Below are 24,495 nucleotides of genomic sequence, written 5' to 3' on the forward strand. Positions count from 1 at the left end.
TGAAAAAGAAAAAGAAAAAAGAAAAAAGAAAAAAGAAAAAAGAAAAAAGAAAAAAGAAAAAAGAAAAAAGAAAAAAGAAAAAAGAAAAAAGAAAAAAGAAAAAAGAAAAAAGAAAAAAGAAAAAAGAAAAAAGAAAAAAGAAAAAAGAAAAAAGAAAAAAGAAAAAAGAAAAAAAAAAAGAAAAAAAGAAAAAAAGAAAAAATGAAAAAATGAAAAAATGAAAAAATGAAAAAATGAAAAAAAGAAAAAAAGAAAAAAAGAAAAAAAGGAAAAAAGAAAAAAAGAAAAAAAGAAAAAAAGAAAAAAAGAAAAAAGGAAAAAAGGAAAAAAAGGAAAAAAAGGAAAAAAAGGAAAAAAGGAAAAAGAAAAAAGAAAAAAAGAAAAAAAGAAAAAAGGAAAAAAAGGAAAAAAAGGAAAAAAAGGAAAAAGAAAAAAGAAAAAAAAGAAAAAAGAAAAAAAGGAAAAAGAAAAAAGAAAAAGAAAAAAGAAAAAAGAAAAAAGAAGAAAAAAAAGAAGAAAAAAAAGAAGAAAAGAAAAAAAGAAAAAAAGAAAAAAAAGAAAAAAAAAAGAAAAAAAGAAAAAAAAAGAAAAAAAGAAAAAAAAGAAAAAAAGAAAAAAAGAAAAAAAAGAAAAAAAAAAAGAAAAAAAAAAGAAAAAAAAGAAAAAAAGAAAAAAAAAAAAGAAAAAAAAGAAAAAAAAAGAAAAAAAAAGAAAAAAAAAAGAAAAAAAAAAGAAAAAAAAAGAAAAAAAAAAAGAAAAAAAAAAGGCTTGGGCTGGTGAGAGAGACCCTGCAGCTTGCAAAAGTCAGGTTTGTTTCTTTAAGGTGCTTGTTAAACAGGATTTGAGGTACCACCAAGTATTTATATAACTTACAAAATAAGGGTTTCTTGTCAGTTTTTGCTTTGTAATTATGCAGGGTTTCTTCAGCTGAGTTAGTCAAACATCTGCTGCCTTCCCACCATCCTTTCAATGCTCACTGAAAACTCCCTGGCACTTCTGCCCTTTCCAATGGCTTCAGGGAAATCCAGAAGGTCTGTCAATCCTTCATCTAACTATATGCAACTAACTACACAATTAAAGGTTATTAGTAAAACTAATACTAAAGAATACACATATAAATACTTTAATATGCATATAATTTGATTTTCAATAGCTTTTTGTCAGCACATACTCTGCAATTCATTGTAATTCCATCACCCAGAGGACTCAAACTTGTCATTTCTTCACTGTGTTGGGCCAACCTGATTCTCCTTAACCTGTAATATGGTCCTTGTCTTTTGAAATCCCAACAGGCACCCTGAATACATTGCCAAAATACCCAAACTTTACTGAGCTCTGCACCAGGAGTCCAAGAGACAGTTGCCAAACTGTGCTGCCAACAAAAAGGTACCAGCAGATTCACAGCCTCTGCATTCAGGCTTGAAGATGAGGTTTGGAGCTAAACTGAGCTTGGACAGTTTGCCCATTTGCAGCTGACAGTGTGAAGAACATCGAGAATGTAGAGATATAATGTAATTTCCCAAACCAAGTAAGGAACATTATTAATAGATCTTCAGAATTGCTTTGAAGTCGACAGGGAGCAGGAAGATTTCAGGGCTCACTAAAATCAGTATTGGTGTACTTTAATTTGAAAAACCCTGCTATCCTGAAGAAGAAAAAAGTAGGCCAGTAAATTCCCTCACTTTGACATCAATATATTTCAGATTGCCTGATGTTTATCTGCATTTGGCACATTTCAGAACGGTTCTAATGATAAATGGACCAACACATGTTTGCAATAATTGAAGTCTTCTTAACATTTCAAAGCACACAATGCATGTAACTTACCACACAGACTCCATGAACTCGGGATACAGAGTTTTATAATCATTTTCAAAATCAATCCACCGTCCTAATCTGGTAACACTGAACTGTCAAGACACAAACACAGAGATTGAAAGGCACCTCAACATCCAAGATCATGGCACATTACCAACATTTATTCTGTAAAACAGACGGATTTTCAAGTGCAGTGTTTGTCCCATATTAATGAAATAGATCTAAGAAATATTTCAGCCTGATAATAGTCCCAAACAGTGTATTTAAACAAGCAAAAATAAGGAACAAATGAAACCATAACTGTTTAGAACCAAGGTCACACAATACAGCAGAAATGGTAGATCATGAGGATCATTCATCAAACAGAAATGGTGGATCATTCAAGGTTCAGCCAAGGTTCAAATGCCTGAAAACTGCTTTTCATTGCAGTGGTCTCACTTCTATTTTTAAAACTACTTGTTGCAGAGACAGTCAAAATCCAGAACACGTAGTCTATCAGCTTTCAGTTACATGAAAGCCTGATGTAACTTGAAGACAAAGAAATGCTGAAAGAAATGGATACGTGACAAGTTATTAAACTGTTCCAGGGCCAACTGCCCAGAGCCAGGGGAGGGCTGCCAAGGGCCACAGGACTGACAGGTGGTGGGCCCTGTCTCAGCACAGGCTGTGGTCACATCCACAGAGGATGGGCTGTAATAAGCCAGCTCTGGGATTCACTTGGAATGTGGGACTCTGCTCATTTCCCAGCTCTCCAAAGCCCTGCTCTGCCATCAGCCACCCCAGAGACACCTGTCCTGACCCCCTCAGGCACAGCCCACACCGACCATCACACCAGCAAAGCGAGCACAAGGCAGATTCATTCTCTCACTTCTGCATTTTCACATAACACCTGAGCTCCTGAAATGTATCAGTTTGGATCCTGACCTTTAAGCCACTCTGACATTCCACTAAAAAGATCCAAAGCCTAGGACTGATTACCACAAGGGTCCACAAAGTTGGAGAATTCTGTTTGGTCTCAGCACTGAAAGACCTTACACAGCCAAGGAACCTTTTATATTTTTTCCATAAGGCTCAAGCATTTGCTAGTCACTCCAGACAGAAAATAAACACTGTATGTAACAGGAATGTTGGCAATTCCTCTCCTAGCACTATTCCAATACATTTGAATTCATTACAAGTCAAAAGATTTTTAAACTAATTTCATTATTTTTATTAATAATCTAAAATACACATCTATGTGTGGAAAAACACACCTATACATGGAAATTTATGAATTTATGAAGAAAACAAGATACAAAATCCATTCATCATGCAAAAGACTGATCAGCACTGGAAAGACACCACCTTCTGAAGACACAGCAAGTCCAAAGGAACAACTGTGGAAAACAAAACACAAAATGTTCTGGGTTTGGCTGGGATAGAGTTAATTTCCCTCCTCACAGTGTGGGAATAATGTTGGTAACACACCCCTGGTTTAGTTGCTGAGTAGTGCTTACTCCAAGCAAGGAATTCTCAGTGTCCCATTGTGCCAGGGAGGAACTGCACAGGGAGCTGGGGGGGAGCACAGCCAGGACAGCTGGTCCAAACTGGCCAAAGGGAGACTCCACAGCCCAAAATGTCATGCCCAGGATAGAAACTGGGGGGACTTGGCCAGGAACCCCAACCACTGGGCAGAGACAGCCTGGGAGTGGGTCAGCAACTGTACTGGGCATCACCTGGGTTTTTTGGGTTTTATTCCTCCCTCTCCTTTTCATTACAATTATTATTATCAGCAGCATTGTTATAATATTTTATTTTGTTTCAATTAAGCTGTTCTTATCTCCACCCAAGAGTTTTCCTTGTTTTTCCAATTCTCTTCCCCTCTGAGCCAGGGGGGAGTGAGTGACTGTGTGCTACTTGGCTGCCAGCTGGGGTTAAACCACCACAAGGAACCAGAAGGAATCTTGTTACTTATAAAAGTAACAATACATATAAATCCAGAAGCAACAAAGAATCATTAACAATGGTTTTAAAATACAAAATTTCAGAGCTTAGACTAAAGATTTTTTTTTTTTTTCAAATATACAATCCCTGTGCTTTTCATCCAGCCACTTGCCAAGACTCAGGCCACAGCTCTTCTACCAAATACAGCTCCAGTGTCTCCAGATACTGGCTACAACCTCAAAATGCTCCCCAGGTGCAAGAGGCAAGTGGTACTCAAATAAGGAACTGCTATTTTGATGAAAAGAAGTATGTCAGGACTAGAAAACATACAGAGGAGTGTGATGAGGTAGAACAGCTTCTGCAGGAAGAAAAACTAAATAATTAGGGCTGTTCTGCCTAGAAAAAGGAAAAAACTGCTGGTGAAGATAAACATTTATTGGAAAGCATGTTAAAGAACTACAGTTCTTCAAATTGCATGTAAGAATGCCTTGATACAGACTCTTCAGAGGCCATCAGCATATCTAGACTCAAAATGTAAATAGATAAAAGTCCTAGAGGAATGAAAAAATGCCAAGGATTATAAATTAGGGGGAAAAAAATAAAAATTCTTTGGCTTAAGAAGGCCTTGTGGCACAAAGGCTGAAAAAATATGGCCTGTTCTTCCATCCTTCCTTTGGCACTTGTTACTGCAGGCTGGCACTGTAAAACAGAGGCACAGCCAGCAAAGCACCTGGGCACTCCTCAGCTCCAGAAAACCAGGGAAAAAAGAGTCATCACTTCACACACACATCCCACTGACAGCAAATAGAGTTCTGGGCTAAATGTACTTTATTCTGGGCACACTGCTAAGGACAAAAATAAGGAGCATCAGGTTCTATGCACAGGATGAATATTATTCTAAATTAGAAAAAAACAACTGCGCATTTCTTTAAAAAATATCTAACCCATCTACTTCAAACAGCTCTCCAACCACAAGAGTCTGCATAGAACCATGTTCTCCCTAAATTCATGGGATGCAAAATATTCTCTGGGAAGACTGAGGGTTTACCCACACCTATTGTGACAGAAAATCAGATGCTAGAACTTCTGTTCTTCCAAAAACACGAGCTACTCCCCACACTCTGCCAATGAAATGACTGGGGAAAGGGAGAGCAGAAAAGCAGGGAGGTTAATGTGCTTTTTCTTTATTGTTCCACTTGAAAACCAAAGCCAGATCTTTCAATTTTCTACAGAAGGGAAGGCACAAAGAAAGAGACAACGCTCCAGGTATCTATTATTTGTTCAATGTATCTCATTAGACCCTTTGAGCTCCAGGTAACCTGCAAATCACCTTCCTCTGACACCAGAGCAGTCTCTGTTCTGAGCCACAATGGTGCTCTTTGTGTTCCCCTTTCATAATCACCAGTGAGGAACACACAGAAGCTTAAAGATATGAGATTTATGCTCAGAATCAAACAGAAGGATGAAGTTCACCCCTCCTGAAAAACTTCTGCACACATCCATTTAGAAACACCCAGCAGAACATGGGCTGTGCCTCCACTCACCTCCCACTCCTTGGCGTATCTCATCACGATCCCTCTGCACTGGTTGTTGTAGGATTCAATCCCCATCTTGGCCACGTCCTCCGGCCCTTTGATGCCCAAGGTCTTGTCAATCTCATATTCCTGGGAGCATTGAAACAACCAACACAAAGCACCCGCCCTGTTAGCAAAAGCTTTCAGGATTTCACTGGATAATTGATGTTCTGTGCATCCTGCTGAGGCTGAAGGGCCTGCTTTACCCTTTGGAGATGCTTTCGTGAGTGCTGCACCTGAACTAGGCAGGGATTTCAAAGGCTTGCCCTGGTGGAACTGTTTCTATGCTATCTTTAGAAAAATGAACAAAAAAAACCAATTTCTGAAAAATGTACCAAATAAATACATGCTTATAGCAATGAACCAAGTGCAGGTGACCAGGGGGAAGCTCCTGAAATCACCACACACAAACCCCAGAGCAACGCAGCGGCCACAGAACTTGCATTTCTCTTTTAAAAAATATGCAAAGGCAACAGAAACGTTGCTGATAAGCAGGTAACAACATGGAAAGAGCAACCAACAGACACATCTGTGGGCAAATTTGTGACACGTACCACAGGTAAGCCATGGCAATCCCAGCCAAACCTTCTGTCCACGTGAAAACCACTCTGATGAGCAAACCTGGTCACGATGTCTTTGATGGTTCCTGCCAGGATGTGGCCATAGTGGGGGAGCCCAGTAGCAAAGGGGGGGCCGTCGTAGAAGTTAAACCTGCAACACACAACAGTCTTCATTGAAGCAAACACTGCCTTCAAACAGGGTTTTTGATTCTTATGTCTCACTAGGACAACATCAGTTTCTTCCCCTCCCATTATCAGGTGTCACACTGGCAGGGGGACTAGAGGCAACATTCCAGTTCAGTTCCTCCTGACTGCCAGTTCTACCAAGATTCCTGCAGCTCCACAGCTGGCACACCTGGCAAAGGGCTGGCCTTGTTCACCTGCACATTTCTTTTATAAACCCACCAAGCAGGAAGTTACAGGTTTATTCCCACTGTTTGAACATTTTTGATGCTTCCCAAAGTGAAATCTAAGGGGCAATGGCAGGACAGCAGCACGAGCCAGGGGCAAAGGGAGCAGCTGCTGCAGCTTTGAACAGATCCTTACCTAGGTCTGTTCTTTGATTGCTTCAGGCATTCTTGGAAACAATTCAGATTTCTCCAGAGCTTCAATATCTTCTCTTCCTCATTTGGAAAACTTATGTTTTCTGGAACTTGTTGAACCATCCTTTCCCAGCAACGTCCAAGGAGAGAAAAGAAAATACATATTGAACAGGAGGGAGAAAAAGTAACTTCACAAATACAACTTAATGTCTTACAAATCCATACTACCAAACCACAGTTCAGTTTTCTGAGGAGCTTCATGCAGTGTAGACATGGAAGCAACCACTTCAATCTAAAAAAAGCCTAATTTTGACCAAAGTTTTGGAACAGGAAAAGGATTCTCCATTCATTCAACTACGGTTGTTCACTTTTTATTATGCTTTTATTTCTGTTTCCTGCAGAAAACAGTCAAAGGGCAAATTATTTTTTGGTTACAAGTTTGGGGTTTTTTCTTTTGGAAAAGCTTCCAAGTTCAAACTGACCCTCCAGCAGCAGCCTTAGTTTAAGTGTAGGAATTAAGACTACTGAAGAGGTTCCTTTTCATTGTACATCTACTGCCACCATTTAAGTGTTTAAAGCAGCACTTTTCCATCAGGCCAGGCCACCATTCTCAGATGCCCCTAAAAGCAGCCAGACTGCAAATAGCACAGTTGAGAAAGATGAACATGTGGAAAGAATTCAAACAGATGAGGAAAAATCTCCAAGACCTCAGCTGTGAATCTTGAGAAGCTCTAACTTACAGATAACAGCAAAACCACAGTCTCTTTCTAATCCCTTCTTTTTTCCCTTTAGTTCTGTAAGTATATCAGACCTAAGCCACAATGGACTACCTCTTGCTGGCCATTTCCTGAAAGTCTTTTTTTATTTAGTGGGTTTTGGCCACCAGAGCCCAAAGCCATTCTCAAATTCTGAAGAATGCCAAGTCAATGAAAAATCACTACAAGTAAAATAATGTACAAGCAACACAGGGAGGAGAATTCTCAAGATGATAAGGAACACACACCAGAGCTGTCTGGTGTTCCAGACCTGCTGCAACATTCAAAGGGCTCGGATTTCAAGAAAATGCACATCAAGCACAAAGCAAAAGCTGTGGGGAATAAGGACAGTTAAGAGAGGAGTTCCCTAAGAGGAGAAAACTGGTTATGGAGATTGTAACAGATGACTGCACAGAATAAACAGGTTCTCCCACCTCTGACTTCAGTGCTGTGGCTCCTGAGCACTCACACCAGAAGGAACTGAGCACTCAAGCTCCACTCAGCATTGCAGAATTACACAGGATGGCACAAGGACTGAGTCTGCTGATTTACTCAGATTTGTAAACACTAACCATGAGCAGCAGCAAATGTAAATGCATGAAGACAATACTTCCAGTCACAGCTGACAGGCTGCCTAAATTCCAAAAGATTTACTTACATGAAACCCAGAGCACCACAGAAATTGCCAGTTCAATGCATTGAGCCCAGGTGAAAAAAATGTGCCCCGAAATGAGACCTCCAGACCAACTCCATCACTCAACCTTTTTGTATTAATGACAGATCCACTAAGAAACCTGATTTATCATTATCATATTATTATTATTGAGAATCCCCCAACCTGGTGCACAGGTGACACAGAAGCTGGAGGAGAAGTCAAGGGCTGCCAAGGAACATGTGGACACGGCCTGGACGTGTTCTTAAAACGATAAGAACCTCTTTAAAAGGTAATAACTGGCCTTAGCACAGTGAGTTACTCTGTGTAGGAGAGTTTTCATCATCCCTCCTTGGAACACTAATTAGGCCGTGTCATTTCTCAGTAATTTGATCACAGAGACAAAGGAGATGATAAAAGAATGCAGCCTTAAAGCTTCTCCCCTCCAAGCCCACTGACCTGAGGAGGATCTGCAGGTTTTACTCAGACCAAGCTCAGCCTTCCCAATTCAGTGATAAGTGCAGAGGTCTGGGAGACTGGCCCAGCTGCCAGATGCAGGTCATCTCTAACACATGAAGGCAGGGTGGAGGTTTGGGTGTGACTGTGACCGGGCTGTGGAAGCTGCTCACAGGTCACAGGTTCCACGCAAAAATCACAGTGTCACTGTTGGCCCACTGCTACCCCCTGGGGCACTGCACGGGCAGAGCAGTGCCCAGGAACCACAGGGCACACACTCACACACTCTCTGAGCAATGCTAAAAGCTTATTGCATCAGAATCCTGGGGGGGAAAAAGTGACTGATGAGAATTCATATGGAAACGTCACTACAGGGAGGGTTTTTTTTTTTTCCAAGCTACAAAGCAGAATTTTAAACAGACTGACTTCAAAGACAAAAACCACACTGAAAATCTATCTGTGGCTCAAGCTCAGCTGAGCAAAAAAGCCAAGATTTAACAATCAGTTTATAGACAGAGGTATAAATATCTCTGTGCACCTACAGCAAAAAATGCTCATTACTATAAGCAACCTACCTATTTTAAATCAAGGATAACTGATAACTCTGAACACAGACTGAGCAAAAACACCACAAATGATGTTACAGAGATTATTATACAAATGCATCTAATAAAACACCACCTTTGGACAACACTCTCAATTTACAGAGAAGTTAATAAATACAAGGGAGGTTTCTCTATTCATTTTCTTCTGACAAAAAGTGTTAAACTTTAAGACAATACATCACCAAAGAGGCTTTTTTTTTAAACACACTCACTTCTCTGGAAGATAACAACATTCACTAGGAAAGGTGTCAAATTCTGGAGATTGTACTACAGCAGTCTCAGACTTATGCTGGGCTCCTTATCTAGAAGAAAAAATTAACAAGCATTAAAATCATAAGAGCAAGTTAGAATGTGCTTTTTTAAATACTAATTTCTTTAAAATAAAAAAATAAATCCATGAAAACACCACTATGGATGAAATGAACCAGTATTTCAAAAATTTGTTGGACTTATCATACAGCTAGATAGATACAGATAAAGTCAGTTTTACCCTGTATCTCATGAGGTCTTAAGAAATTTTTGTCATCATCATAATGCCTTGATTAAAAATGAAACATTTGTCATTATGAAAAAAAAGAGAAATATATTTTGAAAATATATTTTGAAATAACTTTGAACTACATAGTTTTATTTAAAAAAACTCAGAAAGCAGTGTCAGCTGAGTTAGCAAAGCAGCTGTTATGTGACAACTAAATTCTGCTATTACCTGACAGCTGCTTCCTAAGCATGGAAAGAAAAAAAAAAAAGCTTTCTTCAGTTTCCAGAAGGCTCCGAGGGGTGTGGAAGCCAACATGTGCTGGAGATACCAAATACATCACAGCTGCAGCGATTTCCTCAAAAGCCCCCTCCAGTAAAAGGATGCTGAAGGGTGAGCTGAAGACATCTTACACATTGAAAGGCACATGAAGTTCTTTGTAAAAATAACTGACAAAATTAAGACTTGATAAGTATTAAGGCTCTGCAATAAGACCTTTAGTAAACACCTGGTTTAAGTAAAGCCTAAATTCCAGAAAAAAAAGCCAAGAATCTGTACAGCACCCAGGGAGTAAAACACACATAAACGTGACGTTGTACACACAAGACACACGGGCTGTAACGCCCGAAAAGGCGCTGATAACATCAAACCCCCGCAGAGGAGCTGCCGGCCCGGCCGGACCCTGTTACTGCGCTCCGGCCGGTGACAGCACCGGCACCTGCTGGGCCGGGTTTTTGGGACACCCTACAGGTGCCGCCCGCTCCGCACAGCCCGTCCCGCCTGCGGGGCCGACCCTGAACCCCTGGGGCCGGCGGAGGACCCCGGCCCCGCTCACCTCCGTCCCGCCATGATGGGACCGCGCCCGGCGCCGCATGGCCGGAACCGCCGCCGCCGCGCCGCCCAATCCGCTCGCCGCTCTCTCCGCCCGCACCCACCTGGCTTTCTAAGGCGACCGTCCATTGGGCGCGGGCTCTGCCGGGAACGCTACGTCACGGCGGCGCGAGGCAGCCCGGGAAACCCTTCCCGCGTGCCCGCCCCGCAGCTCCTCATTGGTCGGGACTGGCGGGGGGCGGGGCCTGAGGGAGGGGCCGGAGGGGCCGCGGGGGGGGCGGGTCAGTCCCGCCCGGACCGCGACGGGGGGCGGGTCTCCACAAACTAAAATGGCTTTTTAAAATGATAAACGGTACATCGTGGGCTGCGGGCCCTTTCCGCTTGGAGATCCGTGGGCCTGAGCGTGGGACAGAGTGAAAAGATTCCCCCGCCACAGGATTTCCCCTCACAGACACGAAAAAGGAAAGAGTGAGAGCCCAGAAGTAAAACGAACTTGACCTTTGGGTTGAGGCCCCGGCGGGAGCTGTGCCAGGTGTCGTGGATAACCCCAACCGGCTCTATCCCAGCCAAACCAGGACACTGGGCTTCTCCCAGTAACTGGATACCAAGGGCATCCGAGGGATTCACCAAACAACTCTCAGGAGCTTGACCTTCCCTCCACTGAAGGGATACTGTTAAATATCTAGAGATACCAATTCTCAAGGCTGTAACTACAATACAAGTCCCTCCTCTGCTGCTGCACTCCAGCTAAAAAAATAAATAAATAAAATCCCCCAAACTTGTAGGTGGGTTCCCACATGTCAAAGGAAACCTAAAGATTTGAAAAAACGTTATCTCTGGCTGGCAACCACTGTGGAATAACAAACATTCAGTGACACATTAAAAAGCATTTCCTCTTGAAAATAGCTGTGAAAAGGCTCTTGACAGGGAAGAATGGAAGTTAGCCCAGGGAAGGGATGGAGACAGACACATACTCTCCCAGCCTGCCCGGCTAAATTCCAACCAGAACAGGTCATGGGGAATGAAGGTCAAGTCAATAATGGCACAAACAGTTCAGCTGCCTCCATGTCATGGTTTCCTATTGCTCTAAAAACTCTGGTACTAATACAAATGTAGGTATCAATAAAATGTTTCAATAAAGGCTTTGGATTTTGATTTGCAGGACTGGGTATGGGATGAGCTCGTTGGTCTGTCCAGGGCAGTGTCTCAGTCTGTGGATCAGGGACAATCCAGATGTGAAGGGAGCCACATTAGCTGGAATTCTCACCTGCTTAAAGAAGCATGAGATTGTTTTCTGCACAGAATTTTGTACATCCCTCTAGAACAGCTAAAAGGTGGGCTCAATCTGCACCACAACCAGAGAAGCAGAAAATGAGAACCGAGGCCAGAGTAAGCAGGGCTGACCAACAGGAGACAGGGAGAGACTGAGTGCATGTGCTTGCCAGGGCAGAGTCTCCTGTACAAACACAGAGATCCGGGATGATCTGTATCCTGGAGGAAAGTTTGGAGTGGCAGAAGTTTATTTCAACACACGCTGCTGTCTAATGCGTCTGGGAAAAATCCTGTGACAACTCAGGACCAAAGGGAGGAGGGCTTGGGTTCTACCACAGCATGTGGCATTTCTTTATAAACATCTTTATATACTCTGGAAGCACTGCAGCCTCTCCCTGCTCTCACATTCCCTCAGATTTCAGAGGCTGTAGGTTTTTAAACAGCTGTGACTGGTGCTTGCTCCAGTGCCAGCTCCTTCCATTTTGGCATTTAGTTCATAAAACATACAGGTGATAAGGCCAGCTGACTTTAAAATATCATATAACTCCTGAACGGAATTTAAAGGAAATGAAATACAAATGTTGGCAATTTGTTGTTAGCAATGTCGATCACAAATCCATTTCACCTTGTTCTTCCCTGTGTATTTTGTACTTCTTTGCCCCTCACTATCAAAGAATAATAAAGTGTTACTTACATGGGAGTTGCTGCCCTTGTTCAGGCACAATCTTTACTTGGAACCATTTGGGCAATGCTGAGCTCATTTTTTATAAACAAATTGGCCATGAAGAGGTGAACAGGGAAGTCACTGTCAGATTTGTTATATACAGGGCCAAAAAAACCCAAAAAAAAAACCCCCAAAAAAACGGATTTGAAAACCAGGGGAAATTTGTAGCAGAAGGACCAAGGCCCAGCACGAGTAACTGGGGCAGTCCCCAAACTACAAGAATGAATGTCTCTGTTCAAATTTTTCACTATACTGATGAAAAAGCACCGATTCCGCTGGAAAGGCTAAAGGGAATTTAAAAAACATCCTGAAGGCTCAAGAACAGACTGCCCCGGCGTGGGGCCGCTGAGGGGGCAGGCGCTGTCGCCCCTCGCCGAGGCGCGGGCACCATTTTGTGGGACCCGCGGGAAGGTCACCACTCCCCGCCCGCACCGCCGGCCCCAGCCTGGAGTTATGGGGGAAGGGCGGCAGCAGGCGCTGGCAGAGAGACCCGGCGCTTTTACAGCGCCCGGTGACGGCCCCGGGCCACCCCTTCTCTCTCCTCGCTTCCCCCGCGGCCATTTCATCACCCCCCCCCAGCGCCCCTCACGGTGTGCGCAGTTTGCGTAGCGCCTCTGTAAGGGGCGGGTGCCGTGCGCAGTTTCCGTAGCGCCTCTTTAGGGGTCCGGTGCCGTACGCCACTTGCGTAGTGCCTCTGTAAGGGTCGGGTGCCGTACGCCGTTTGCGTAGTGCCTCCGTAAGGGTCGGGTGCCGTACGCCGTTTGCGTAGTGCCTCCGTAAGGGTCGGGCGCCGTACGCACTCTGCGTAGCGCCGCTGCAAAGACGGGCGGGCAACGGCGCTTGCGCGGGGAGCTGAGCGCAAACGGCGTTCGTGAATAGGGGATGAACAAACACTGCGGCCGCAGCGCTGGGCTGAGCCAAGGCGCGCCTCGGGGGAAAGATCCCGGGATAACGCGGGATAACGCGGGATAACGCGGGAGACGCGAGCTGGCGCGCAGTGGTAGCGCAGAGCGGCCGCGCTCCCCGGGCGCCGAGGGCGAGGTTTGCCGGGGGCAGGCTGGCTGAGGAGCGGCCGTGCTCCCCTTGCGTCCCCCCCGCGGCGCGGCGGCGGTTGGACTGCGCCGGAGCTGATAAATAGGGGGTGCTCGGGAGCGCGCCGGCAGTGGGCGCGGGGCGGCGGGCGGTGCGGGCCCTCCGTGTACGGTCCCTGTGCCTCGGCGCCCTCCCCTCCCCTCGCTAGCTGCGCTCCCGGGCCCTGCCCCGGCCCGCCGTGCCCGGCGCAGCGCTGACAGCCCAGCGGCGCCCGGCCGGGGGAGTAGGCGAGACCATCTCCGAAGCGGCGGCTTGGAGCCCGTCAAGCTGCCGCGCAGCCCGCAGCCCTTCAGCCAGGCTATGCGCTGCCAACGGGCTCCGCTCAAGAAAAAAACAGAGCGGATCGTGAAAAGGTAGAGCCACCCGCAGAGGCCCCTGCAGGGCTCTTGGGGAAGCGGCCTCTGAGCCCGGAGAGAAGCAGAGGACGCGCCGGGGAGGCGGCGGCGCTGGAGCGGCGCGGCGGGGGCGTCCCGGCGGTGCGGAGCATGTGAGAGGCCGGGGGGCCGCGATGCTGCGACGCGCGGGGCTCGCCGTGTGCCCGCCCTGGGAGCCCGCCCGCGGCCGGGGGCTGCCGGGGGACTCCTCCCCGCCGCCGCTGAAAGGCGCCGAGCCCCGGCGGGGCGGCAGCCGGTCCCGCTGGCCGCCCGGGCGGCGCGGGAGGGTCCCCGGCGGGGCGCGGAAGCTGCTGGGCAGCCGCACGCACAGCCACTTCCAGCACCAGCAGCTGCAGCAGCAGCACTGCCGCGCCTTCCGCCGCTGCCACCGCCCGGCGCGGCCGCGGGTGCTGCTGTCCTTGCGGCCCGTCAACGTGCTGGGCCAGCGGGCGCCGGGGATGCGGGCGCCCCGCAACACCAACCAGTTCCTGATGCGGGAGAAGTACCAGCTCATGCACCTGCGCTCGGACTCGGTGGGCACCGAGAGCGGCGGGTCGGACTGCGAGATGGACCCGCTGGACATGGACTCGTACCTGGGGGTGCTGGAGAACGCCCGCGGGGCGCTCATGGAGTGCGCGGGGGAGCCCGGACCCGCCGCCCGCTCCCCGCCCGCCCGGGCCGGGCCCGCGGGGTCCCCGCAGGACGAGAGCCAGCCGTACTTCCCCTCCGAGGACGATGTGATCGAGAGCGAGCTCTTCATGGAGAGGGACTTCCACGAGTTCTGCAGCAGGATCGCCTGAGCCCCTTTGACCGCGGAGCTCTTTTTTTTTTTTTTTTTTGCGCCTCGGGCGGTGGGAGAGGTTTATTTATTTCTCAGCCGCTCCTTTGCGTTTTTGTCAGGGGGGCTGGCTAATTTTACAAACGCGTGTGTGTAAGTGGGGGGGACCCCCCCGGCACTCCCCTTGTAAATAAAGCGAACTTTTCTGAAGGCGAGATCGGAGCGGGTCGCGCTTTGTTGGGAGCGGGTGGGGGGATACAGGGATACAGGACAATCGCTGTCCCCGTCGGGGACCCTGGAGGGGCCGGCAGGGAGGGAGGGCACGGGGAGGGACGGGGGAGGGGGGCGGAGGCGGCCGCTCACGGCCAAAGCCACGGCGGAAAAGTTTTCACGCCTTCCTGGCTCTCGCCCCTGTTTCTGGTTTACTACGGAAAAGGCCTTTAATTGGCGCTGGAAGCGGAGGGCGGCCGAGGAACGGCCCTGGACGCACCGACACGGAGGGGTCTGAGGGGTCCGGGGCCGGGAGCCCGGCCCGGCTCGGTGCGGGCCCAGCGGGGAAGGGAAGCACCGAAGCCATTGATCTGCAGCTGTTTATTCCCTGCTCCCTCGCTGGGAATGCGATCAAAGCCGGGGGCACTTCGGCCGGGAGCTCCTGCCCGCACCCCCCGGGAACGGGAGCGCTTTCGTGGCTGGCCCGTGTTTGACAGCAGGTTTATTCCTGTTTTACCAACTACAGCAGAGGGAGAAGTGTCTAGAAAGGGAATTTAAAGGGCCACCGACAAAGGCAGATGCCACCAGCTGAACCACCTTCTCCAGAGCCAGTCAGGGTTAACTTTGGTGTTCCCCGTGCAGGGAACAAATCCCGTCAACGGGAAACTCCAAATCCCCGAATAGGGGACGAGGAGGCATCAATCCCCACTACTGGGAGATTGGCTTGAAATACTTGAGAATTACAACAGGTAACACATTCCTGGGACTTGTTGTCACAGGTGAAGAGAGGAACAGATTGTTCTAACAGGAGATAACAGGGTCTTTGGACCATTTGTCATCTTTGGATCGTTTCTCCTGTTTTCTCCTGTGGTGCCTCCAGTTCCCTCAGCTCCCCCAGGGCTGTCCCATGCCCTGAGCTTTCCCCCACACAGAGACCTGGTTGGGGTGTGAAGTTTGTCCTTGGGGAAGTCGCTGCCCCTCCTCTCATGTGCTGTGAAACCAGAGTGCTCCTGTGTCAGAAGGACCAATGGAAGGTGTGATGATGATCTGCAGATAAAGTTGTCCCTGCCCGTGGCAGGGGGTTAGAAGTGGATGATCTTTAAGGTCCCTTCCGACCCAAACCATTCTGGGATTGTGTGGGATAGTTCTACAATGCCCTTTGCAATTACAGAGATAGGAGTTACTTGTTATCCTTACCAAAAAAACCATATTTTAGACAAAATGCTTGAAATTTCTAGTACCTCAGTTGCAGTCTTATGAAATACAATGTCCAAAGACACCATTTTCTTCACCTTTCCTAAGAAACAAAAGCTGCTGAACGCATTAAGACTAATATTGTGTTTATTTTCTTTGGAAATTAGCCATGTGGTCTATACATAGAAACTTCAGTGTGTTAGAGGCAAAACACAGCTCCTACTGGCCACAGCAGATTCATATTAGAACTGTGCTTATACTGGGAATTTTACTCAATGGGAAGCTGTTCTGGAGGAGAAGTACAGGGATAAATAAACCTCTCATAAAGGTAAGTAAAGTTTGCACCCAGAAAAACTGCAACTTTGTATTTTATTAATGAATCTAGATCTGTACTAACATGTTAAATTAATGGTTTCAATGCACATTTTCTTTCTTTTTCCCCTGACTTGTGATTTGAACAGGTATGACAAAAACTCACTTATGAACACTTACTTGGAACTTGGCCTTTGTGGTGCTGGTAAATTTGCATCATAATATGGGTCTGCTTGAATACAAGCAAAGAAAAGCTGGAGTGTAAATTAATAGAAGAGCATAGGGACATAATTACAGGTCACACAGAACTCTGCCTGACAGAATTACAGAGCCCTTCCATTTGGAAAGTGTGTTCTCACCACCAGGCAGAGTGACTTGCCATGAACAGTCCATTTCTGTTGCAGCCCTGGATGTACCTCGTGGTTCCCAGCCTTGCCCCCTCCCAGAGGGAATTCTCTAACACACCTTTCCTTGGTGTGTAACTTGTTTTAGTTAGATCTGGCTTAACTGTATTTTTTTTCCAGTTTCCTTCCTTTATCACTTGAATTAGGAATTTCCTAAGTGTCTGGCAAGTCTCTGCCTTGTAATGGCTGCAACCACAAATAACACCTGACTGTTAAGTTTGAAAGCACTTTACAAGGCTGAAATTCAAAATGTAACCAAGTTACTCAACTTCAAAGCAGGGAAAAGAAACCAAGAGCTGCTGCTTGCAGAAGATCACTGATCAACCCACTGGCCAACAAACTTCCTCACCTCTCAAACTCTACAATGGCAAGTTTTCTGTGTGCATCATCTGCTGCTACATATTTCCTGTGTTGCTGTCCCAAATGTGCTCCATACACAGAGGTGTAGAAACAGACCACAGAACTCCAGGAATAGTTTTCAGGCTGACCAAGGCTCTCTTTGGACCCAGTCTAATTCATGTTTTGAATCCTTAGAGCCTACATTTTGCTTTGAGAAATTGCTGGTGTGATTGCCATTGTAATCGTTACAATGACAAACTCAACACCAGCACTTGTGGAAGGAGAGGGAGGTGAGGAATCTTATCAGTCAGGAAACACATGCCTGTGCCCCAAGTCACCCCATAATTGTTGTATGGCCATGATAAAATACTGAGTGTAAGCCTGTAAAAACTGCAGCATTTGTAGTTATTTTTATTTTGAAGTAGCTTCACCAGAATAGGATTTTTCTTTCACAGGTCAATTTTATAAACTGACAAGTTTAAACAAATTTGATGACCAGAACCTTATAGACCAAGTCTTTACATCCCTGTATTTTTTTTTTTTCAGAAGTACAGCTGGAAGGCAGTTTTAAATATGTACAAACTACTTGGAAGTCCAAGGCCAAGCTGACACAACACAAAGGGCTCTGTTGTAACCTGTGTAAGTTGGTTTTAGGGCCGGTCTGGGCACATGATGACTTAGGATTTGGTAAACTTACCTGGAAAAAAAAGGTTTGGTAATATTATGAAGGAGGCAGAAGCACTTAGTAGGCATTATTACCATTTGAGCACACAGTTGAGCAGGTGGATAAGCAGTTTGTGTGGCTGCATAATTGCTTGGAATCTCCAGCACAGCAGAAGTGCTGCTTGTCATTGAGGAACAGGTGATGCTGCACAATTCATGGAAGGCTTTCAACCACATTCCTAGAAGAAAATTAACCATGAGTGGAAGAAAACTGTCAGCCAGTCACCTCTCATCCAGCACTGCATTTGTCACAGCTCTGAGGATGTTCAATTCAAATGTGGAGTGATAAAAAGAAACTTGTTTTAACTGTCTGCTGTGATATGAGTGGCCATTTTGCTGCCATATGTTCCAATTACATTCAAGTGGCTCTGGTTAATTTTTCTTAGCTCTTGTATTCTTTTCCAGATAAAAACTGATGGCTACTAACATTCACATTTGGCCTATTTTATTTTTGCTGGATCAGGAGACCCTTTTTCACCATGCAGACAAAAAACTTCAATCAAACTGGGTGCAACTCACCACCACTCATGGCCATAGTGCTGCTTCATCATACCCAGGCCACTTTTAGCTGTGAGACAAGAAAAGGAAAATATCATGCAAAGAGAAGCTTCCATCTCATGCTCAACAAATATTTCATATTATCTTTAATGTTAATGATCCTTCTATCCTGAAATTTTATAGGGAAAAAGATCAAATGTTTTATGCAATTCAGAACAAGGCAATTAGTTCAGAATAAAATTTTTATTTATGTACCTCTCCTCCCTGGAAGAGAAACCCAAAGCCTAGCAGCAACAGATTTAAACTGAAATAAATAAATACACTGTCTAGCAGGATTATTCCCAGCCAGTTAAAGGTCTTTTCCAGACGATGAACACTTTATTTAATAGCAACAATTTAACCAAAAGTTTATTAAAAATAATGAAAATTCAAGCTCCAGAATAGTTCTTTTAAATATAAGCCGGCAACTTATGCCAAGAAAAATAAGGAGTTTCTGTCTGGCATTCAGTCAGGTTAAGGAGTTTCAAACAGGAAAGTGCTACAGAAGCTCTGTCCTACCAGTATGCCTTCAGAGTCTAGTCCAGCTGGGAGCTGAGTCAATGATCTTTCCTTCAGTAAGAGTAGAAGGCCCCAAAATATCATGGAATTGTGCTAATTTTGCTGTTTCAAGGGTTCTTGCAGGAGTGAAGTCAGGGGTAAAAAATGTAACAGTCATCGATCCTGAGGGAGTGAGTCAGGGCAGCAGAGCTGTTCTGTGCCAAGTGAAGGGCAAAGGAGAGTTTCCTCTTTGTTACTACCCCAGAGACTTGCCCAGGCCAGCATTTCCTAATTATCTTGCTCAACCCCCTCTCCCTCCACAAATGAACTGTGCCGTTGGGTTCCTGTCCCTACCAGCCCCAAAAGCAGGAACCAGGCAGGCAAAGTGTGCTGCTTCCAACCCTAGAGCTGCTCCCATGCCCTTTCCAAGTACCTCCTGTGCCATTTCCAGAGAGGTGTGCCTGCTTCCCACTTTGGGGAACATTGGAGAGAACATTCTTTGCCTCCTGAGTTTATACAACTCATTCCCACAGGATTTTTAGTGCAGGTTTGGATGGAGCAGGGTCACTTCTTTGGAGAAGTGACTCGAGTCTGTTACTTAAGTCCCATTGCCAGATCAGTCAGAGATTCTGCCATGCTCCTGCCAGGCTCAGTGAAGTCATCCTCCTCATCCTCTGCCTGTCCACAGTGCCCACACTTGGCCATGGAATCTGTCAGTGGAAGCAGGAAGATGGATGGTGACAGCCCAGGTGTGTGACACCTACTTTAATTCTCACTGTGTTTTCTGTGGTTCAAATGTCCATCGGTCTTTCTGCACAGCAAAATCAACAAAACCAGACTCAAAATCTACTCCAGGTCACATCCTTTCTTATTTACCAAATCAGGCTGTCAAGTACAAAACTGAGATCAGTCAAGTCAGACCAAAAGCTGGGCTACACACTGCACCATTGCAGAGAGACTGCAGGAAAGAGGAAAGGACAAGGCACAAATTACAAATACACAACACTTTGTCTAAATGTGCTTCCAAACTGAGGCTTTTTTTCATCTCAGGGAACCTGCTGGGTCAGATGTGGCTCCCTGCACAGAGCAGTCCTCAGCATATTTCTGTTCCATATAACACTTCACTCTCTCAAAGCAAGGAGACTTTAATATCCTTATGGAAATGAGCTTCCCAGGTTTACCTTGCATTTCATCATGTACATGTCCTGAATCTGTTAGGCTTGTGCAAGGTCTCCAGAGTTCTTGTATTAGAAGAGGTGCTGAACAGCCAGTCTTTATCTAATCTCACTAATGGTTTTGTAACCTCTGTTGCATTCCAAGTTGTCTCTTTTCTGAACTGAAGGCTTCTGGCCTAATCATCTCCTCCTCACACTGATCAGCCCTGTGATGCTCACAGAATTATTGCAAGGGTTGCATCTCCTCTCACAGACTTTCTCTGGATGAGTCAGCGATGCTATCTGAAAATTTATTATCTACAAATACACTGTTTGTGCTTTGCCTTGTAAAATTACAGGTGACTTGTACTTGAAAATGTCCTGCTCCTAGAAAGGTCATCTTCTATAACTGAGATCACTTCATTGCAACCAAAAGTTATTTGGTTTTTAAATTAGTTTTACCACAGATCAATTGCAATGAACTCAACGTTTCCCTTTTTTAATGTAAGAGTTGCCAAGAAGATGTCTCTAAAGAAAATGCAACTAAATGCAATTTTAAATAGAGTTTTGGTTCAGTGTCAGGAAGGGAGGAATATTTTATATGTTGCAGTGCTTGCCAGGTGAAAAATGTCTTGTGGTTAACTGAATGTAGGTGTCGAGTTAGATTTACCATTTTTTATGTAACAACATAAAACCAAATCCAGCAGTTTGTAAACAAACACAAAGTATTTACTTCCAAAAAAAGCAGGAGGGAAAATAAGATCATAACTACTCTCTGGTATTCCCTATCAATACACACTAGAGAGAGAAAATCTGTTTATAATGATTTGACAAGCCAGGGAGGGGGAGTGGGGAGGAGGGAGGGTGACACTGCCCTGTCATGCTTTTGTGGGTTCTTTGATGCACAGGTTGAGCTCATGTTGCATTCTTTAATGCAGCATCTGCCTGGGTATTTTTCCCTCATCAGAACAGAAATGATTGGTGTGTCCTACCTTTGAGATCTCTACATTGGCTCTGCCAGTTATTATAAGGGACAGATAATAGGACACGTGGAACAACATGATCCTTATGAGACAAAGCTAGAAAAGAAAAAAATAATCAAGAATACATATTTTAAAACGTCTGAACAAGTGTTACTATTCTGTGGCTTGCATTAAAGTACTTCCAGTGTTCAGCTTTACAGGCACACACAAGAAGGTGCCATCCCCACTGAAAACTGTGTCAATACAATGTTAGTGGTCCTGTGGTTCTGTAAATAGATCATGGAAGACTTGAGCTTATTCACTCTTCTCAGAAAAGTTGGGAGATAGATGCATCTCTGACTGATATTAAAATATATTTGAAGAATTTAATATTTAAACTGAAAATGTTACCAATTATGTGTACAAGTAAAAAGATTATGATTATTGTGATGATTATAACCACTGAGTTTGGGATTCTACTTGAGTTTCTGTTGCTGCCACAGTTTTCCTAAGGGGGAAAACCCCAAAACACACACATCCTAAGCTGTCTATAACCACTGACATTAACAGGGACCACTACCAGCTACTAAATTTCAGAGCTAGGAACTACCTCACTTTCCTCTTAGTAAAAATACATCCCGAGATGGCCTCAGAGTGAGTTATCCAGCTGCTCACCTGCTTATTTCCTGGATTATATCCTTGTTTAGTCCTGATCCATCTACACCAAGCACTCAGTACCAGACAAGCTGCACGGGCACAGGGACACACACACATGAGTAAAGAAAAAGTGTGAGTGGTTCTCACAAATACCAAGGAAATATTGGATTTAAAAAGATCCTTTTTTTCTGACTGCTCCTTACTTCAGTTTTTCTGCATCCCTATTCCACTAACCCATGTAAGGAGAAAAGGCAAACCTCACGTTTCCAGACTTGCTTCAATCCATCTTACAGGTAAGAAAAGCCACGTTACACATTTCAGACCATCAAGGAACTCTCTCTGTGCACGAGAGAACACATTTTTTCCCTTCCTGCAACCAATTACTGCAAAATTTGGAAAGTATCAGATACCTACCTAAGGATGTCTACATAAGAGGAGCAGGGTAAAGCACTGAGCCCTCCAGAACATCAGAAAGCCTCACACAGAGGTTTAATGTTTCCCCTTTTTGTTCAGAGAGGAGAAGTGAGTCAGGCACACTAGAATCTGGGTTGCCTTTGGATCTCAGACATGTACTACTTAATTATCATTAAAATCATACAAGCATGAAAGAAGCAATGAGCATGCATGGATTATTTCTTCGCTAAAACTTACATGAGGAAAGCTGCTCCTAAAAGGCTCAGAAAAGGGAAGGCAAAGATTTACTCTGCCACTCAAACAGTGCAAGTGTTGCTGTCTGAGCTGATCCTTTCATAGGCCAGTATCCAGTGTATCAAGGCAAAATTCTTTTAATTACAAAAAAATGAACTGGACAGTCCCAAAATCAGAATATTTGCTTTTTATTACTGACTTATTACTTGTTGATTATTTTGGGTTTCATTTGAGGAGGAAGCTTAGGAGGAGACTTCCCCCCTGCAGGGGTCTATAGGTTTTGAGGGAAAACTGCCAGGCTCCCAAATGTGTGCCACTGCAGGGGTACAAATCAGCCTTTAAAAATTCAAGCAAGCCTTCTCACTGGTGATCAGAAGGTATTCTTCCCATCTCTGTTTTCTGGAAATCATTTCTTGTATTCATGTTACCCCATTTGCTTTAGCATCCTCCTGCTCCAGCCTTCTCCTTTCCTTTCTGTTCCCAGAGATCCCCTGTTTCTCCCCTTTCCTTCCCAGTGTCTTGTTCTCTTTACAGCTCCTACACACCAAAACTTACTCTGAGTAAGAGAAGGTGATCAGCAAAACAAGGAACTGCTTCCCTTTCCCACTGTCTGGATATGATGATAATAATCACAAGATTAAGAACACCAGAAATATGTTATTGGTCTGAGTGGTCCTTCCAGCTCAGGGTTTGACTCCAAGAGGAAAGCACACACCTGTCTGCTTCCTACTGCTTGTCCCCCTCACATTCCCCCAACATCTACATTGTTATGCCAACTGCTCCCATTAGTTTATGGATCTGTCATCACAAATTTGTCTAATCCCTGATTAGACCAACTGATGCAATCTGTCCCCACACTCTCTCACTGGGGCAAGGGAGAGTCTGTGTGTAAAGTACTTTCTTTAAACTAGTTTAAATGAAAGCCCCCTCTTTCTCCTGCTGTTTTGTGGTTTAACACACACCAGATATTTCATACAGGAAGCACCGGAAACATTGAACAATTGTCAAAAATATGGAGCTATTCTCATTTTCCCACAGTCCCTTAGGACAAAAAAAGCTTTAGCACTGTTCTGCAGGGCAAGGCAGGTCTACACTGGTGCTACAAGAGCCTTACACCAACACTTTGGAGCTCGTTCAGCTCTGACTGAACGAGGCAAAGGCAGCAGGAGCTGTGTCTGTGCTTGTCAGGACTGAGGCTGTCCCTGTATTCCTACAGCTCTCCATCTTCTGCTTTTAGTCCTCCAAAATTCACTGGTTTTTTGGCAGGGACCAGGAGGTGAGACCTTGTCACTGAGTCTATCAGCCACGGCTTTGGAAACAAACACCAGTGCAGAGCATTAGTTGCTCAAAGAATATACAACTAACTTCTGCCAGATATTTTTTCCCCTCCTTTTAAAAATAAATCCATAATTACACTACATTCCCAGCCCCTCAGGTTCTACTTCAACATGTTTTACATCGCTCCCATAATCAGGAAATATAAAAACTGACAAAAGTAAGAGCTTAATTGTGAAGTACTATAACAGGAAAGGAAAGAAGAGTTAGAGATCTACATGTAACCACTTTCACTGGCTCAGAAAAACTGCTGAGCCAACAATATGCTCCTCTGAAAATCTTCTGAGCCAACACTATGCTCCTCTGAAACTCTTCTTTAAACCAAAATCCATGAACAAATGAGTTTCTTATAGATTAGCAAATCTGTATTTATATTAGTTGATGATGGCCTATCTGTTAATACTAGTTAGAATTACAGAAGAAGTCAACTCAAATCACTTTTTGGAGTAATCTCTGTTTATCTCCAAACTACTCCAAACTACTACTACTATCTCCAAACTATTGGCTCCATAAATGAAGTGGCCAAACCCCAGACAAGCTAAAGGTTTCACCCATCAAAATATAACCTCTCCATACCTTAAATGCCCAAGTTTACATTGTCTGGGGAAGAGAAGGAGAGAGTGGAGCAGGAGCTGTTACAAGCACTTCCCAGCTGTAGGTCTGCACGATGCCCAGTGCTGATGCAGAGAAGTGGAGCAGTGGGACACTGATGGCAGCGTTTGCCTGCTGCAGGATTTGTCCCTCTGCAAACACAGCAGCCACACACAGCACATCCCTGCCTCCTCACAGCAGTGACTGCCTGTGTTATAGCTCACTTTCAGGCCAGAATCAATTCTTACTTGGGGAAGCAACATCTCTGTAACACAAACTAAAGACCAACACAGCCTCTACTTTTAGACAATGGCTTGCACACGCTTCTGAGAGGTGACCTGCTTTTTATTCACTGCATCAGTGTTTCCCAGTCTGCTGGATGTTATTTTGAAGAGTTTGAAGAGACACTAAACCGAGCTGGGAGAACACAGGCGGCAGCGAGGCACTAGGACCCAGCAGAGCTGAGGAGTGGGAAGGGGGGCGGTTTTCTCACCCAAAAC

The 24,495-nt window shown here is 45.0% G+C and overlaps 1 protein-coding gene, 2 long non-coding RNA genes and 1 other non-coding gene across 4 annotated transcripts in view; all 4 read right to left on the minus strand.

The window, feature by feature from the left end:
• The window catches only part of IARS1 (isoleucyl-tRNA synthetase 1), a 93,621-nt gene extending 83,310 nt beyond the window's left edge, over positions 1-10,311 (minus strand). Inside the window, exons 1-6 of the mRNA XM_064668149.1 lie at positions 10,196-10,311; positions 9,098-9,187; positions 6,422-6,541; positions 5,870-6,026; positions 5,286-5,405; positions 1,828-1,910 (exon numbers count right to left, since the gene is read on the minus strand). Coding sequence (XP_064524219.1) covers positions 1,828-1,910; positions 5,286-5,405; positions 5,870-6,026; positions 6,422-6,540 — 479 coding nt within the window. The 5' untranslated portion in view covers position 6,541; positions 9,098-9,187; positions 10,196-10,311. The remainder of the gene's footprint in view (positions 1-1,827; positions 1,911-5,285; positions 5,406-5,869; positions 6,027-6,421; positions 6,542-9,097; positions 9,188-10,195) is intronic.
• On the minus strand, positions 8,418-8,552 carry LOC135420562 (small nucleolar RNA SNORA84). Its single transcript, XR_010433600.1, has one exon. It is a non-coding gene; the product is annotated as a small nucleolar RNA SNORA84 (small nucleolar RNA).
• Positions 10,312-11,302: 991 nt separating the features above from the next.
• Positions 11,303-13,299, minus strand: LOC135420546 (uncharacterized). Its single transcript, XR_010433590.1, has 2 exons — positions 12,158-13,299; positions 11,303-11,458 (listed from the first exon to the last, which is right to left on the minus strand). It is a non-coding gene; the product is annotated as an uncharacterized LOC135420546 (long non-coding RNA).
• A 2,665-nt stretch (positions 13,300-15,964) lies between these two features.
• LOC135420559 (uncharacterized) overlaps positions 15,965-24,495 on the minus strand; it is a 28,004-nt gene continuing 19,473 nt past the window's right edge. Inside the window, exons 3-4 of the long non-coding RNA XR_010433596.1 lie at positions 18,133-19,358; positions 15,965-17,587 (exon numbers count right to left, since the gene is read on the minus strand). This is a non-coding gene — a long non-coding RNA (uncharacterized LOC135420559). The remainder of the gene's footprint in view (positions 17,588-18,132; positions 19,359-24,495) is intronic.

The sequence above is a fragment of the Pseudopipra pipra genome, chromosome 11 (genome assembly GCF_036250125.1).
Source record: "Pseudopipra pipra isolate bDixPip1 chromosome 11, bDixPip1.hap1, whole genome shotgun sequence".
In the NCBI taxonomy this organism is placed as follows: domain Eukaryota; kingdom Metazoa; phylum Chordata; class Aves; order Passeriformes; family Pipridae; genus Pseudopipra; species Pseudopipra pipra.